Source organism: Pygocentrus nattereri, chromosome 30 (assembly GCF_015220715.1).
Source record: "Pygocentrus nattereri isolate fPygNat1 chromosome 30, fPygNat1.pri, whole genome shotgun sequence".
Lineage (NCBI taxonomy): Eukaryota > Metazoa > Chordata > Actinopteri > Characiformes > Serrasalmidae > Pygocentrus > Pygocentrus nattereri.
Window position 1 is genome coordinate 3,078,940 of NC_051240.1, and position 13,686 is coordinate 3,092,625.

General features: G+C 40.6%; 1 protein-coding gene across 1 annotated transcript; it reads right to left on the minus strand.

Moving 5' to 3' along the window:
* Positions 1 to 279: 279 nt before the first annotated feature.
* klf1 (Kruppel-like factor 1 (erythroid)) lies at positions 280 to 6,739 on the minus strand. Its single transcript, XM_017688358.2, has 3 exons — positions 6,426 to 6,739; positions 4,542 to 5,337; positions 280 to 2,688 (listed from the first exon to the last, which is right to left on the minus strand). The coding sequence occupies exons 1-3, from the start codon at positions 6,498 to 6,500 to the stop codon at positions 2,513 to 2,515; spliced, it is 1,047 nt and encodes a 348-aa protein (XP_017543847.1). The 5' UTR covers positions 6,501 to 6,739; the 3' UTR covers positions 280 to 2,512.
* Between the last annotated feature and the right edge of the window lie 6,947 nt (positions 6,740 to 13,686).

Consider the following 13,686-nt stretch of genomic DNA (forward strand, 5'->3'; position numbering starts at 1 on the left):
AGTGATTGTTTTGTGTGTTTGTGATGTTTAGTTTCTGGAAGTTGCTTTGTTTGTTGAAGTTATTTTGTTTGTTGAACTTTCTTCTTCGTTTGGCTTGTTGTCGTGGTTCTGTTGCTTATTTGTTTTTTGCTCGTGGTTTTGTTTGTTCAGATTGTTGTGTTGTTTTTTGAGGTTGTTGACTTTTCTGATAGTTCTTTTGCCTGTTGTGGTGTATATTTTTCTCCTCTGTTGCCCTCTTTTGGTCAAAAATGAGAACTGCACCTTTTTTCTAAGCCTGTTGTCACTTTATTATGAAGGCAATTTATATAAATATGGAAATAAATGCAAAACGTACAAAAAGGTGGTAAGATGTTATACAAATAACAAAAACATCTACAAAATTAATGCAATCAACTTTTTTTCTGTGTTCTTGTCCATAATTATATCTTAAATCCCATAAATAGTTACACATATAGGCTGTATTTATTCACAATTACATTCAGGACATTCTTATCAAACGGAAACTGTAACAAACCAGAAATGCATTTTGGGAAGTTCATGTTGAGTGTGAGTTGAGTCAGATGTTTGGGTCACTCTGTGGAATATTACAGCAATGGGGAAGATTTTATAACCTCTATTCCACCTGGCAGCCCAGTGCAGTGTACAGAGTTCAGCGCTGAGTCTTTAGCTTTCGGTCGGAGTGTATTTCAGCTTGAGGGATGTGACGGTGTTGTGTTCTCTCTCTCACTCTCTCCCTCTCTCTCTCACTTTTTCATACCGTTTCCTCTGCCCTACAGCTTTCTCTGCTGCACCAGCAAACTGGTGAAGAACTTTAGGAAAGTCCAGATGCTCTAATTTACAGCAGTTACTGGACTGGATGCGGTCAGGTGTGTTTTAAATGTAAAGTAAGACTAAAGCATTCAACTGTAGAGTCCCCTGAGGAAATGAATTAATGGTACCAAATGTACTTTGTTTATTCTCTGTTATATACACGTCAGTTTTATCGGTGTGTGAATAGTGTGTATGTAAGAGTTTTCTAGGTATATTAAAGAAATAGTTTGGTGAAAAATCAAAATGACACAATATTCCATTGACCGCAGATGGAGTCAATGAAACACGACACATGTTTGCTGTCCCCATTTTGCTCCTTTAGTTTAGAACTGGAGCTACGAGGCTAATGCTGCTAACACTATAGGTTAGTAGTCACCCACATCTTTTGTGTAAATACATCCCCAAATGTTCTCTCAGTCCACATCCAGGTGGACTGGAGATTAAGGTGGCGCAGACCTGTTCATGACTTACATATGAACTATAAATAAGAACAGAACTTTACAGTGCAGCTCTTTAGACACTGAGCAACAGCAAGTGTTGTGGAGAATCCAACAACCTTCAAGTTCATGCGCTTCACACAAGGATACAGACACTAGATGTACATTCACGATTTCTTTTGTGTGTATTTTTTATATATGCATATATTCAGTTAGAAAAATTAAGATCAACAGTAATTTATGAAAAAACTCGGGAATGTAGTCTAGTGTCCATATGCCTGTGTAACGTGTATGAGCATGAAGGGGTGTCAGATTCTGCTAGGAGTCAGAAATCAGCAAACACCTGCAAAATTAAGTCTCATACTATGTCCTAAAGTAAAATCTACAAGTCTGTTCTGTCTTATTGAAAACAAGCATGTGGGTTGAGTGGCTGAGAGATGTTTTGGGGATATATTCCCAGATAAAAGATTTCAGTGACTATTGACTTCTACTGTTTGTTAGTTACATTCGTGTTGTAGCACTAGCTCAATATGGACTCCATACATGTCTCTGCTGATTTATCACATCTGGGAAAAGACAAACATTGTCTGAAGTTGATTTTCTGGCAGACTTTTTCTCCAACAGGGCTGGGACCACTTACATATTTATCGATAATTAATCTTAACGTCCATGTAACTGATTTTGTTTGTTTGTTTATTTCTTTCTTTGATTTGAAGCTCCAGTTTCTTATTGGTGGTGATGTGAGCCAGATATCCACCTTTAAGAGATCCCTCACAGAAAGTAATAGCATGAAATGGTTGTGAATATGCTGCCTGATGACTGAGACATTGTTTTATGATGGTTTTCACAACTTAAAATCCATTGATGGTGGAGGGGTACGTGCGTTGTGAGGCAAAATAGTCCCAGTTTCAGATTTTCCACTATTTTCCCAACATCACCATTCCATATAAAAATCAAAGGACACGTGTAGGTTCACTGATGGTTTTGGACAGTAACTAAAAAGTCTATTTATGTTGTAGCATGTGTCATGAAAACTCCTGGTTCACCACCACTGTAAAGACATCTGAACCATTTCACATCAAACCACTCTGGATCACTCCGAATACATTTCAATGATAGATTCATGTAGACATTTTGAATTGTTGGATTTCCCTATTATACACCAGTGGTTTCAAATAATAAAAAATATCGTTTTTTGATTGGTCCCAGCCCTGGTAAAGTGTGTGTGTTGTGTGTACATTGTGTATGTATTGTGTGTTTGTGTATCAGGCATGTCTCTTCATGTGCAGTGCGAGGTGATCTGAGCGACTGAAGGCCCGCTGGCACAGAACACACTCGTATGGCTTCAGGCCGGTGTGTTTACGGTAGTGACGCGTCAGTTCATCAGAACGAGCGAACTTCCACCCGCATCCGTCCCAGCTACAGCTGTACGGCTTCTCACCTACACAGAGAGAGAGAGAGAGAGAGAGAGAGGGAGAGAGAGAGAGAGAGAGAGAGTCATCATTATCCCTTTCCATAGACTCTAAATTGTCCAGCTTAACTCTCCTTTAAAGAGCCAACATCATGGAAAAACAAAATTTCTTTACTTTTATAAGAATTGAAGTGTTTGATGTGGAAAATAAAGTGCAAAAAAAAGCACTTTTTTTATTTAGCTTTTGTGATGCCACACAAACCAAAACTTTTCCACCTGTATCCACCTGTTTAGCGCCCATTTACACTAATGTTATTGGAGCTAGAACAGAGCTTATTTAGATATATCAGCCTTGATCAGAGCTTGTTTAATTCTAAGGGATAAAGAGAGGTTGGAATACGATCATATGAAAAAGATATAGAACTGTTATGTATATAATATCACATAAACATTACACAACTGGACCTCAACTGAAAATAAATGCAAAATATGCCATATATACCCTTACATTTTTTTAAACTTTGGTAGAAATTCTTCTACAAGAATTCTGTCTTAAGCTTTGAGGTTGATTTAACAAATACACTACAGTGTTTACAGTAATTGAGGCTAAGTTGAGCTGAATGTTAATATAAGCTAGCTATGTGGAATGCTGGGTTAGGCGCTAATAGTCAATATCAGCTTGCTGGCCTTGGCGCTCTTCTCCAACAGGACAAAGCACAATGTTCAGCTAGCTAATGTAAGTGTCATTAAGTATCATCAGTTAAGCAATGTTGGTGAACATTTCCATTCCAACGTTGTTTGGTCACTCTAAAGAGTCTTGATTTGTGTGCTTCTCCAACAGACCTTAGACAGTTTCAGAAAACCTGATCCAGCTCACAGACAACTCAACATGTAGCGGAAGAGCTGGATCAGAGAATTATGTTGAGACAGAACATCATGTTTAGCTAATTCCTGCTCAAAAAAAAAAAAAAAACAGCAATGTTCATTCTGACTTAGGCCACAAGTTGAAACTTATGTAAGGCTGTGGCACCTTTTTTGGTGATAGCATTGGTGTTACACAAACAAATAGCAGGATTTTACTATGAATGCTAATGAATATTCTCCTATTTTATCCTCAGCTGATGATGTGCTAACCCTGCTGATAAAGAAGCAGCACAGTCTAGTATGTATTCCATGCTGGTCTAAGCTGGTTTATGCAGGTCTAGTGCTGATCTGGTGCTGGTTTAGCTAGTTGACTTCTGCTTTAGCTTATCACCCAGTATATCAGCATCTGGAACAGAACATGTGCTGGTTTTATAGCCATATTAATCTATTCTGTTTTTTTTAAGCAGGGAACATATTAGTTTGTCAGAAAACTATAGTTTCACTGTGGTTAACCTAGTTGGCTATAAAGCCACGCTATCTATGTCTAACTTAACAGCCCATTTCACAGTCCTTTTCAAACATAAGATTGGAATCAAACAGAATTGTTAGTTTCTATATTTCCTCTGTCCACTCATAATGAAACAGAATGAATACTGATTAGTGATTTTAATAAAATGCTGACTCAGATGACAGAGTACCTCGATACACATGCACATGTCTAGATAATGGTATGCTATGTTTAAGTGGTGTCAGAAACTAAGAAGTACCAATTTTCCGACTTGTACATTGTACTTGAGCAACGGACAGAGTCGTATTTACAACTGGTCAACTCTGGGATTCTAGATGTTACACAGGTTTATGAGATGCATAAATAAAACACCTTGGTGCTGCTTAATTGTATATACACGCTGGTCTGAATAAAATAGGCCTGTTGAACAGAGATCACTGTATGAATTTTTTAACAGAACTAAAATTAGAATATTCAAGTTTCATGTGCTTTTGTCATGACCCACACTCACCTGTGTGTGTGCGCAGGTGTGCTTTAAGGTGTGAGCTCTTGGTGTATGTTTTGGTGCAGCCGGGGTAGCTGCAGCTGTGCATGGCCGCCCTCCTCCTGCCCACCGGCCTACGGCTGCGCTTTAGCTCCACTGTCGCGGGGGGTGCTATGGAGTCTGGGAAAACGGTGGGGTTGTGCGTGTTGGAGGGAAGAAAGTGGGCATATCCAGTCTGGGGCAGGTAGGGCCTGGTGTGCGCATTGCTCTGGCCGAAGCTGTACTGATAATGTGGGGGCGGGGCCAGCAGATCCAGAGGCTCTGCCCCCTCAGAAAAGTGGGGCAGGTGGGGGTAGTGGTGCCCAAAGTCCCATGACCTTACTTTGCGGTCACTTTGGTGAGGGAAGCCGGGCACGTGGGACAGGGGGAGGTTCTGGACACCTTTTCCATGATGCTCTGTGCTGTAGGCAGCACCATAGAGGGATGTGGGCAGAGATGAGGTCACGCAATCATTGGATAGCAGATCCACCATCGAGCTTGACTGATTGACCTGCTGGACGTCCAGCCCGGCTTGACCTCTGTGCCCGCCTCCGTCCTGCAGCAGAGGACGCTGGGAAGTGTAGTTCTGAGCGACGGTCTGGTCTGGAGACGTGCTGCCCCACTCTGACAGCAAAAGCTCCATATCCCAGCATGCCTCAGTGTCCTGGCCATGGTGTGGGAGTCTCAGGTGCTGGGAGGCATCCGTGTGGTCAGTGCTCACAGACACGCTTCTCTCGGCTGGAGAGTGGAGGCTACTCATGGGGCAGTCTTCAAACTTCCACATCTTTTGGAGGGAAACGAAACACAAAAATGTCATTAACACGAGAGTCTGGCCCAAAACCAGATTTACGCAACATTCCCAACTCCAAAATGTATCCAATTAGACAAGAGCTGGAAAAAAACTGCAGCTACAAGGTTTATGTAGATAATAATGTTTTATTGTTAGCTAAGCTACAGTGTCATGCATTGTCAGAAACCACATAATCAAGTCTACTAGAGATACTTTGAGGTGAGCATGTGATGATTTAGAGGCATTTAGCATGAATTATGCTAATGTTAGCTACATTAACCTCACAGCTCCAGCACTGAACCTACTGCAGCAAACTTCAGGCATTAAGCACTTCTTGGCAAAATTTGACTTATTTGGTTGAATTTGACTTATTTGGTCACTTGTATTCAGTTGTGTGCTTTGTGAAATTTTGTTTAGCTACGTACATGAAGAGCGATTCAATGAATTAGAATAAATTAGAAGCTCTTCACTGTCACTGACACTGAGCTGTAGCTCATTGTTTATATACATACACACACACACACACACACACACACACATATATATATATATATATATATATATATATATTATACATATAATATGTATAAATGAATTCAGTCTTCACTCAGAGATCATAGTGCTAATATATGTGTTGCAATTGTGTTGTACTTGTGCTATCTCATTATCTCATTACAACACGCGCAAAAACCCCACCCCCTGCTCTAAAGTCTCAGGCTTTTCTGAATGGAGACTACATGACTAATTTATTTGGCTTAAGACTTTATATAATTTTTCGTTTTGGTTAATTTGGTAGTTTGGCTAGTTTGGTATACTTTACAAGAAAATATTGATGTGGCTGTTGTTTTAAAAATGATCATAATCAATAATCAATAATAAGAATTATTATGCTAGTTCTTTAATAACAATAATAATAAGTGGTAGTAATAAAAAATTAATAACAGTAGTATTAGTGGTATTTGTTTTGCTCAATTGCAGTTCCTTATTATTATTTTTTTCTCATTCTGTAGAGCAATTTAAGCTACATTTAATGCAGATTATATTTACATTATTATTATTATTATTATTAAAAGCATTCTTACCGTCATGTTGTCTGTAGAATTGTTGAAGTTTGAGAATGAGCTGAATGAGGGCAGTACAGCCTGAGTTACAGCCATCCGCCAACACTGGCAAAAACACAGCCGCCTTCAGGAGCCTTACAGAGTGAACAGGTTCAGGGTTCGTTTGGTCCTTCAGAAAGTTACACCTGACACAGTAACGATACATCAACTTATTTACTAGTGTTTCTAAAATTACACATACAAACAGGTCAGTTCACACCTCACAGTTACTGTACAGTTACTCTCTCTCTCTCTCAGTTGTAGCATTGACTCTAAGACCCTCTGCTTTCAGGCAGTTGTGTCCTAAAGGGCGGGGCTGGGCTGTATGAGTGGGATGACTGTTCAGACTTTGTGGACGTTAGCTGTCTGAGAGCCAACAGTTTACAACCAGCAGATAGTTTACTAACTTCACTAATTACTCTTCTGGTGTGTCACAACTTTATTTGGTGTCGGATGTTTTCTTCTTTAGTTTTAGCACTGAAGCTTCAAGGCTAATATAGCCAGCAAGTGATGGAAGCAGCATTAGAGCCAATGGCACTGTCAACAAGCAGAGTGTGGAGCCAATGGCACGGTTAGAGCCCATGGTTGGGTCTAGAAATAGTGATCTAGTCTATAGTAGTGCCTAGAAGGAGCATAACAACCTACTTATACAGTGAAGAATCAGTGTTAAACCCAATAGTCAAGTCAACTAAGAGTTTTAAAGCCAACAGTAGAATCATGCTATTGTGATAGAGCCAATGCTAGGGTCAGGTAGCAACATTAGAGTCAATGGTATGATCAAGAAGCACTCTTAGAAGCAAAGGTATTTTCGAGCCATAGTTTCAGAGCCAGTGACTTGGTCTAGAGGCAGAATTCGAGCTAATTGTAGGATCACGAAACAACTTTAGACCTAATGGTATGGTCAAGAAACAGTGTTAGAGCCAAAAGTATGGTCAAACTACAGTGTTAGAACCAATACTGTGGTCCTGAAGCAATGTTAGAGTCTATTTGTAAGTTTAAGAAGCAAAATTACAGCCAATGGTAGGGTGAATTTCAGCCCTGGAGGGCCGATGTCCAGTACAGTATGGTAGTTTGAGCAGGTAAATCATCACACTGTGCTGGTCACTGGCCCTCCAGGACTGTAGTTGTGCACCCATAGCCTAAAAGCAGAATTTATATGAATGGTATTAAGAAGCAGAGTTGGAACCCCTGGTAGGATCATAAAGCAGCATTTGAGTCAGTGTAAGAGTCAAGAAACAGACTTAGAACAAATATAAGGCTCAGGAAGTAGTGTTAGAACCAATAATATCATCAAGAAGTAATGTTAGAACCAATAATAGCATCAGAAAACGTGTTAGGACCAATTATAGAGTCCATCCATTTTCTAAGCCGCTTCTCCGTCAGGGTCGCGGGGGGGGGATGCTGGAGCCTATCCCAGCGGTCATCTCGCCGAAGGCAGGATACACCCTGGACAGGTCGCCAGTCCATCACAGGGCAGACAGACAGACACTCACACACTCACACCTAGGGGCAATTTAGCATGTCCAATTGGCCTGACTGCATGTCTTTGGACTGTGGGAGGAAACCGGAGAACCCGAAGGAAACCCACGCAGACACAGGGAGAACATGCAAACTCCACACAGAGAGGACTCAAGAAGCAGAATTAAAACTAATAAAAGGGTCAAGAAGTAGTGTTAGAACCAATAATAGCGTCAAAAGCAGTGTTAGGACCAATTATAGAGTCAAGAGGCAGTACCAGAACATATAAAAGGGTCAAGACGTAGTGTTAGAACAAATGAAGAGTTAAGAAGCAGGGTTAGGATCAATAAAAGTGTCAACTAACACCAATAGTATGGTCAAGCCATAGTGTTAGAACCAATGGTATACACTTAAGAACAATGGTCCTTCAAGAGTTCTTTAGTAATCAAAAGGCTTCTGTATAGAACCATGGACACTCAAAGAACCATGATGCATGATTAAAGGGTTTTTTGCATCATGACAGCATTCTTCAGACTGATGGAAAATGTGTAGTATATGCTTCTATATAGAACCTTTTTAATAAGGGTTTTATATAGGACCAAAAATGGTTTTGCTGTTGTTACAAGCTTAACATCTTCACAAAAGAAGAACCCTTTTTGGTGCTATAAAGAACCATTTTCAAAAAGGTTCTATATAGAAACATATACAACACATTCTCTTTCAATATGAAGAACACTTTCACGATGCAAAGAATTCTTTGATCATGCAAAGGGTTCTTTGAGTGTTCATAGTTCCATATAGAACCATCTTCTTCACTGAAGGACCATCATTTTTAAAGGTGTGGGGTCTTGAAGCAACATTTGATCCAATGACATTGTCAAGAAGTCTTGTTGACCCATAGTAGGGTCAAGAAATAGTGTTAAGGTCGTTCAACAGTGTTAGAGATAGGGTTATGCCGTAGTGTTTCAAAGTATTCTGGAGGTCAGTTCTGAGAAGCTGTTTGCTGCGAAGGTGATTATTAGGGGGAGGTTATCAGCGCTGTTAGGCCGGCGTTTGACCTTCTGCCCTGACGCAGATAACACACACTGAGCTCAACACTCTCTGCCACCCAGATAAACACACGCACACCACAGACTGTTGGATAGTTAGTGTCCCTCTTAAACCATACTTTGCAGTGCTGAGGTGGGTAGAGAGGGTCAGGCTGACTGACCAGAGCCTTTTAGAGGACCTGGAGTTACAGGATTCCTCCACATTACATTTTCACTGCAAAAAATGGCATCTTGTGAAGTGAAATGATCTTAAATCTAGTCAAAATATCTAACATTTCCCATTTTCAGATGGTTGTGCACTGAATATAAGATTATCTAACTAATTTCTAGACATTACTTGTCATTTTATGAAGTAAAAATATCTCACTATACTGGCAGATAGTGTGGCTGGCTTTAAGCAGATTTCTTAAAACAAGCACAATTATCTGTCAATATAGTGAGAAAATTTTGCTTAATAAAATGACTCAAAACAAGTAAACCATCTAGAAATGAAGTAAATAAGCTTAAATTAAGTTTACAGCAATCTCAACAGGAGAAATATTAGGTTGATCAACTATGATGATAAATGTAAGATATTTAAGTTAAGATATTTTTACTTGACAAGGCAGCATTTTTTGCAGCGTTCCAACAAAACAATAACACCAACAATAAATATCATTACTTATTAGTACATTTTTGTTATACTTCTTAAAAAGGTGTTTTTGTTAGGGTTCTTTAGTAAAGACAGTGTTTCTATATAAAACCATGAACACTCAAAGAACCATTTGCTTGCTTAAGTAGTTATCTGCAAGAGGTTCTTTAGATTGATGGAGAATGCTTTGGTTCTATGTAGCACCAAAAAGGTTCGTCTATAGTAATGTTGTCAAGCTTGTTGCATTAGAAGAACCCTGTTTGGTGCTAAATAGAACCCTTTTCAATAAGCTTCTACGAAGAATCATATACAGCATATTTCACCGAGCAGAGAGCCATCTAAGCATGCAAATCATTCTTTGAGCGTTAATGGTTGTACATAGAACCATTGTCTTTACTACATAATCTTTAAAGAACCAGCGAATTGAAGGAGGATGTATTTCACCAGCAAAGTAGGATGTATTTCACTAAAAAAAGCAAATTAAACCTTCCTGTACGTTTTCATACAGTGAACAGGTTTTGGGCAGCAGGACGGTAACATTACTGCTACTGAGCGCTGACTGGTTAACATTACTGCTACTGAGCGCTGACTGGTTAACATGACTGCTACTGAGCGCTGACTGGTTAACTTTACTGCTTCTGAGCGCTGACTGGTTAACATTACTGCTACTGAGCGCTGACTGGTTAACATTACTGCTACTGAGCGCTGACTGGTTAACATTACTGCTACTGAGCGCTGACTGGTTAACATTACTGCTACTGAGCGCTGACTGGTTAACATTACTGCTTCTTAGCGCTGACTTGTTAACATTACTGCTTCTGAGTGCTGACTGGTTAACATTACTGCTACTGAGCGCTGACTGGTTAACATTACTGCTTCTTAGCGCTGACTTGTTAACATTACTGCTTCTTAGCGCTGACTTGTTAACATTACTGCTTCTGAGTGCTGACTGGTTAACATTACTGCTTCTGAGTGCTGACTGGTTAACATTACTGCTTCTTAGCGCTGACTTGTTAACATTACTGCTTCTGAGTGCTGACTGGTTAACATTACTGCTTCTGAGTGCTGACTGGTTAACATTACTGCTACTGAGCACTGACTGGTTAACATTACTGCTACTGAGCGCTGACTGGTTAACATTACTGTTTCTGAGCGCTGACTGGTTAACATTACTGCTACTGAGCGCTGACTGGTTAACATTACTGCTACTGAGCGCTGACTGGTTAACATTACTGTTTCTGAGCGCTGACTGGTTAACATTACTGCTACTGAGCGCTGACTGGTTAACATTACTGCTTCTGAGCGCTGACTGGTTAACATTACTGCTTCTGAGTGCTGACTGGTTAACATTACTGCTACTGAGCACTGACTGGTTAACATTACTGCTTCTGAGGGCTGACTGGTTAATATTACTGCTTCTGAGCACTGACTGGTTAACATTACTGCTTCTGAGCGCTGACTGGTTAACATTACTGCTTCTGAGCGCTGACTGGTTAACATTACTGCTTCTGAGCGCTGACTGGTTAACATTACTGCTTCTGAGCGCTGACTGGTTAACATTACTGCTTCTGAGCGCTGACTGGTTAACATTACTGCTTCTGAGCACTGACTGGTTAACATTACTGCTTCTGAGCGCTGACTGGTTAACATTACTGCTTCTGAGCACTGACTGGTTAACATTACTGCTTCTGAGCGCTGACTGGTTAACATTACTGCTTCTGAGTGCTGACTGGTTAACATTACTGCTACTGAGCGCTGACTGGTTAACATTACTGCTTCTGAGCACTGACTGGTTAACATTACTGCTTCTGAGCGCTGACTGGTTAACATTACTGCTTCTGAGCGCTGACTGGTTAACATTACTGCTACTGAGCGCTGACTGGTTAACATTACTGCTACTGAGCGCTGACTGGTTAACATTACTGTTTCTGAGCGCTGACTGGTTAACATTACTGCTACTGAGCGCTGACTGGTTAACATTACTGCTTCTGAGCGCTGACTGGTTAACATTACTGCTTCTGAGTGCTGACTGGTTAACATTACTGCTTCTGAGCGCTGACTGGTTAACATTACTGCTACTGAGCGCTGACTGGTTAACATTACTGCTTCTGAGCGCTGACTGGTTAACATTACTGCTACTGAGCGCTGACTGGTTAACATTACTGCTTCTGAGCGCTGACTGGTTAACATTACTGCTTCTGAGCGCTGACTGGTTAACATTACTGCTTCTGAGCGCTGACTGGTTAACATTACTGCTTCTGAGCGCTGACTGGTCAACATTACTGCTTCTGAGCGCTGACTGGTTAACATTACTGCTACTGAGCGCTGACTGGTTAACATTACTGCTACTGAGCGCTGACTGGTTAACATTACTGCTTCTGAGCGCTGACTGGTTAACATTACTGCTACTGAGCGCTGACTGGTTAACATTACTGCTACTGAGCGCTGATTGGTTAACATTACTGCTTCTGAGCGCTGACTGGTTAACATTACTGCTACTGAGCGCTGACTGGTTAACATTACTGCTACTGAGCACTGACTGGTTAACATTACTGCTTCTGAGCGCTGACTGGTTAACATTACTGCTTCTGAGCGCTGACTGGTTAACATTACTGCTACTGAGCGCTGACTGGTTAACATTACTGCTTCTGAGCACTGACTGGTTAACATTACTGCTTCTGAGCGCTAACTGGTTAACATTACTGCTACTGAGCGCTGACTGGTTAACATTACTGCTTCTGAGCGCTGACTGGTTAACATTACTTCTTCTGAGTGCTGATGGTTAACATTACTGCTACTGAGCGCTGACTGGTTAACATTACTGCTTCTGAGCGCTGACTGGTTAACATTACTGCTACTGAGCACTGACTGGTTAACATTACTGCTTCTGAGCGCTGACTGGTTAACTTTACTGCTACTGAGCGCTGACTGGTTAACATTACTGCTACTGAGCGCTGACTGGTTAACATTACTGCTACTGAGCGCTGACTGGTTAACATTACTGCTACTGAGCGCTGACTGGTTAACATTACTGCTTCTGAGCGCTGACTGGTTAACATTACTGCTTCTGAGCGCTGACTGGTTAGCATTACTGCTTCTGAGTGCTGACTGGTTAACATTACTGCTTCTGAGCGCTGACTGGTTAACATTACTGCTACTGAGCGCTGACTGGTTAACATTACTGCTTCTGAGTGCTGACTGGTTAACATTACTGCTTCTGAGTGCTGACTGGTTAACATTACTGCTACTGAGCGCTGACTGGTTAACATTACTGCTACTGAGTGCTGACTGGTTAACATTACTGCTTCTGAGTGCTGACTGGTTAACATTACTGCTACTGAGCGCTGACTGGTTAACATTACTGCTACTGAGCGCTGACTGGTCAACATTACTGCTTCTGAGTGTTGATTGGTTAACATTACTGCTTCTGAGTGTTGATTGGTTAACATTACTGCTTCTGAGTGCTGACTGGTTAACATTACTGCTTCTGAGTGCTGACTGGTTAACATTACTGCTACTGAGCGCTGACTGGTCAACATTACTGCTTCTGAGTGTTGATTGGTTAACATTACTGCTTCTGAGTGTTGATTGGTTAACATTACTGCTTCTGAGTGTTGATTGGTTGTCATTACTGCTTCTGAGTGCTGACTGGTTAACATTACTGCTACTGAGCACTGATTGTTTAGCATTACTGCTACTGAGTGCTGATTTGTTATCCTGCTAACATTTTCAACATACATAGTGCTGTTTTAAACTACCATAGCTCCAGTTTAAAAGCTCTTAAAAATATAAGTGCAGTGTTGTTTTCTGCTGCTCTATGCTCAGGAAATAAGTGTATTATTTTGTATTAAATATGGTTAAGCATTATTAAACTATGATTTTGCTCAAATGCCTAATGCTTGACTATTCATTTTGGATTCACCCTCTAGTGTTTGAGAAGCCTGAAAGACATTAATTCTCTTTTCTATAAGTTTTCTTGTAGTAATACATTATTATTGTTGTTTTTGGTGGTTAACATTACATAAAAACAAGTGTGCAGTAGTGTGTCGCTGTAGAGTGTGTGTAATGTATTCTCAGTTAGAAAACAAATATATGGAATTTCACC

Excerpts from the sequence above, each read along its gene's own strand:
- klf1 (XM_017688358.2), bottom strand. The coding sequence starts at position 6,500 with ATGGCTGTAACTCAGGCTGTACTGCCCTCATTCAGCTCATTCTCAAAC. Across the intron at positions 5,338-6,425 it reads ATTCTACAGACAACATGACG|ATGTGGAAGTTTGAAGACTG; the intron begins GTAAGAATGCTT and ends TCCCTCCAAAAG. Across the intron at positions 2,689-4,541 it reads ACACCTGCGCACACACACAG|GTGAGAAGCCGTACAGCTGT; the intron begins GTGAGTGTGGGT and ends CTCTCTGTGTAG.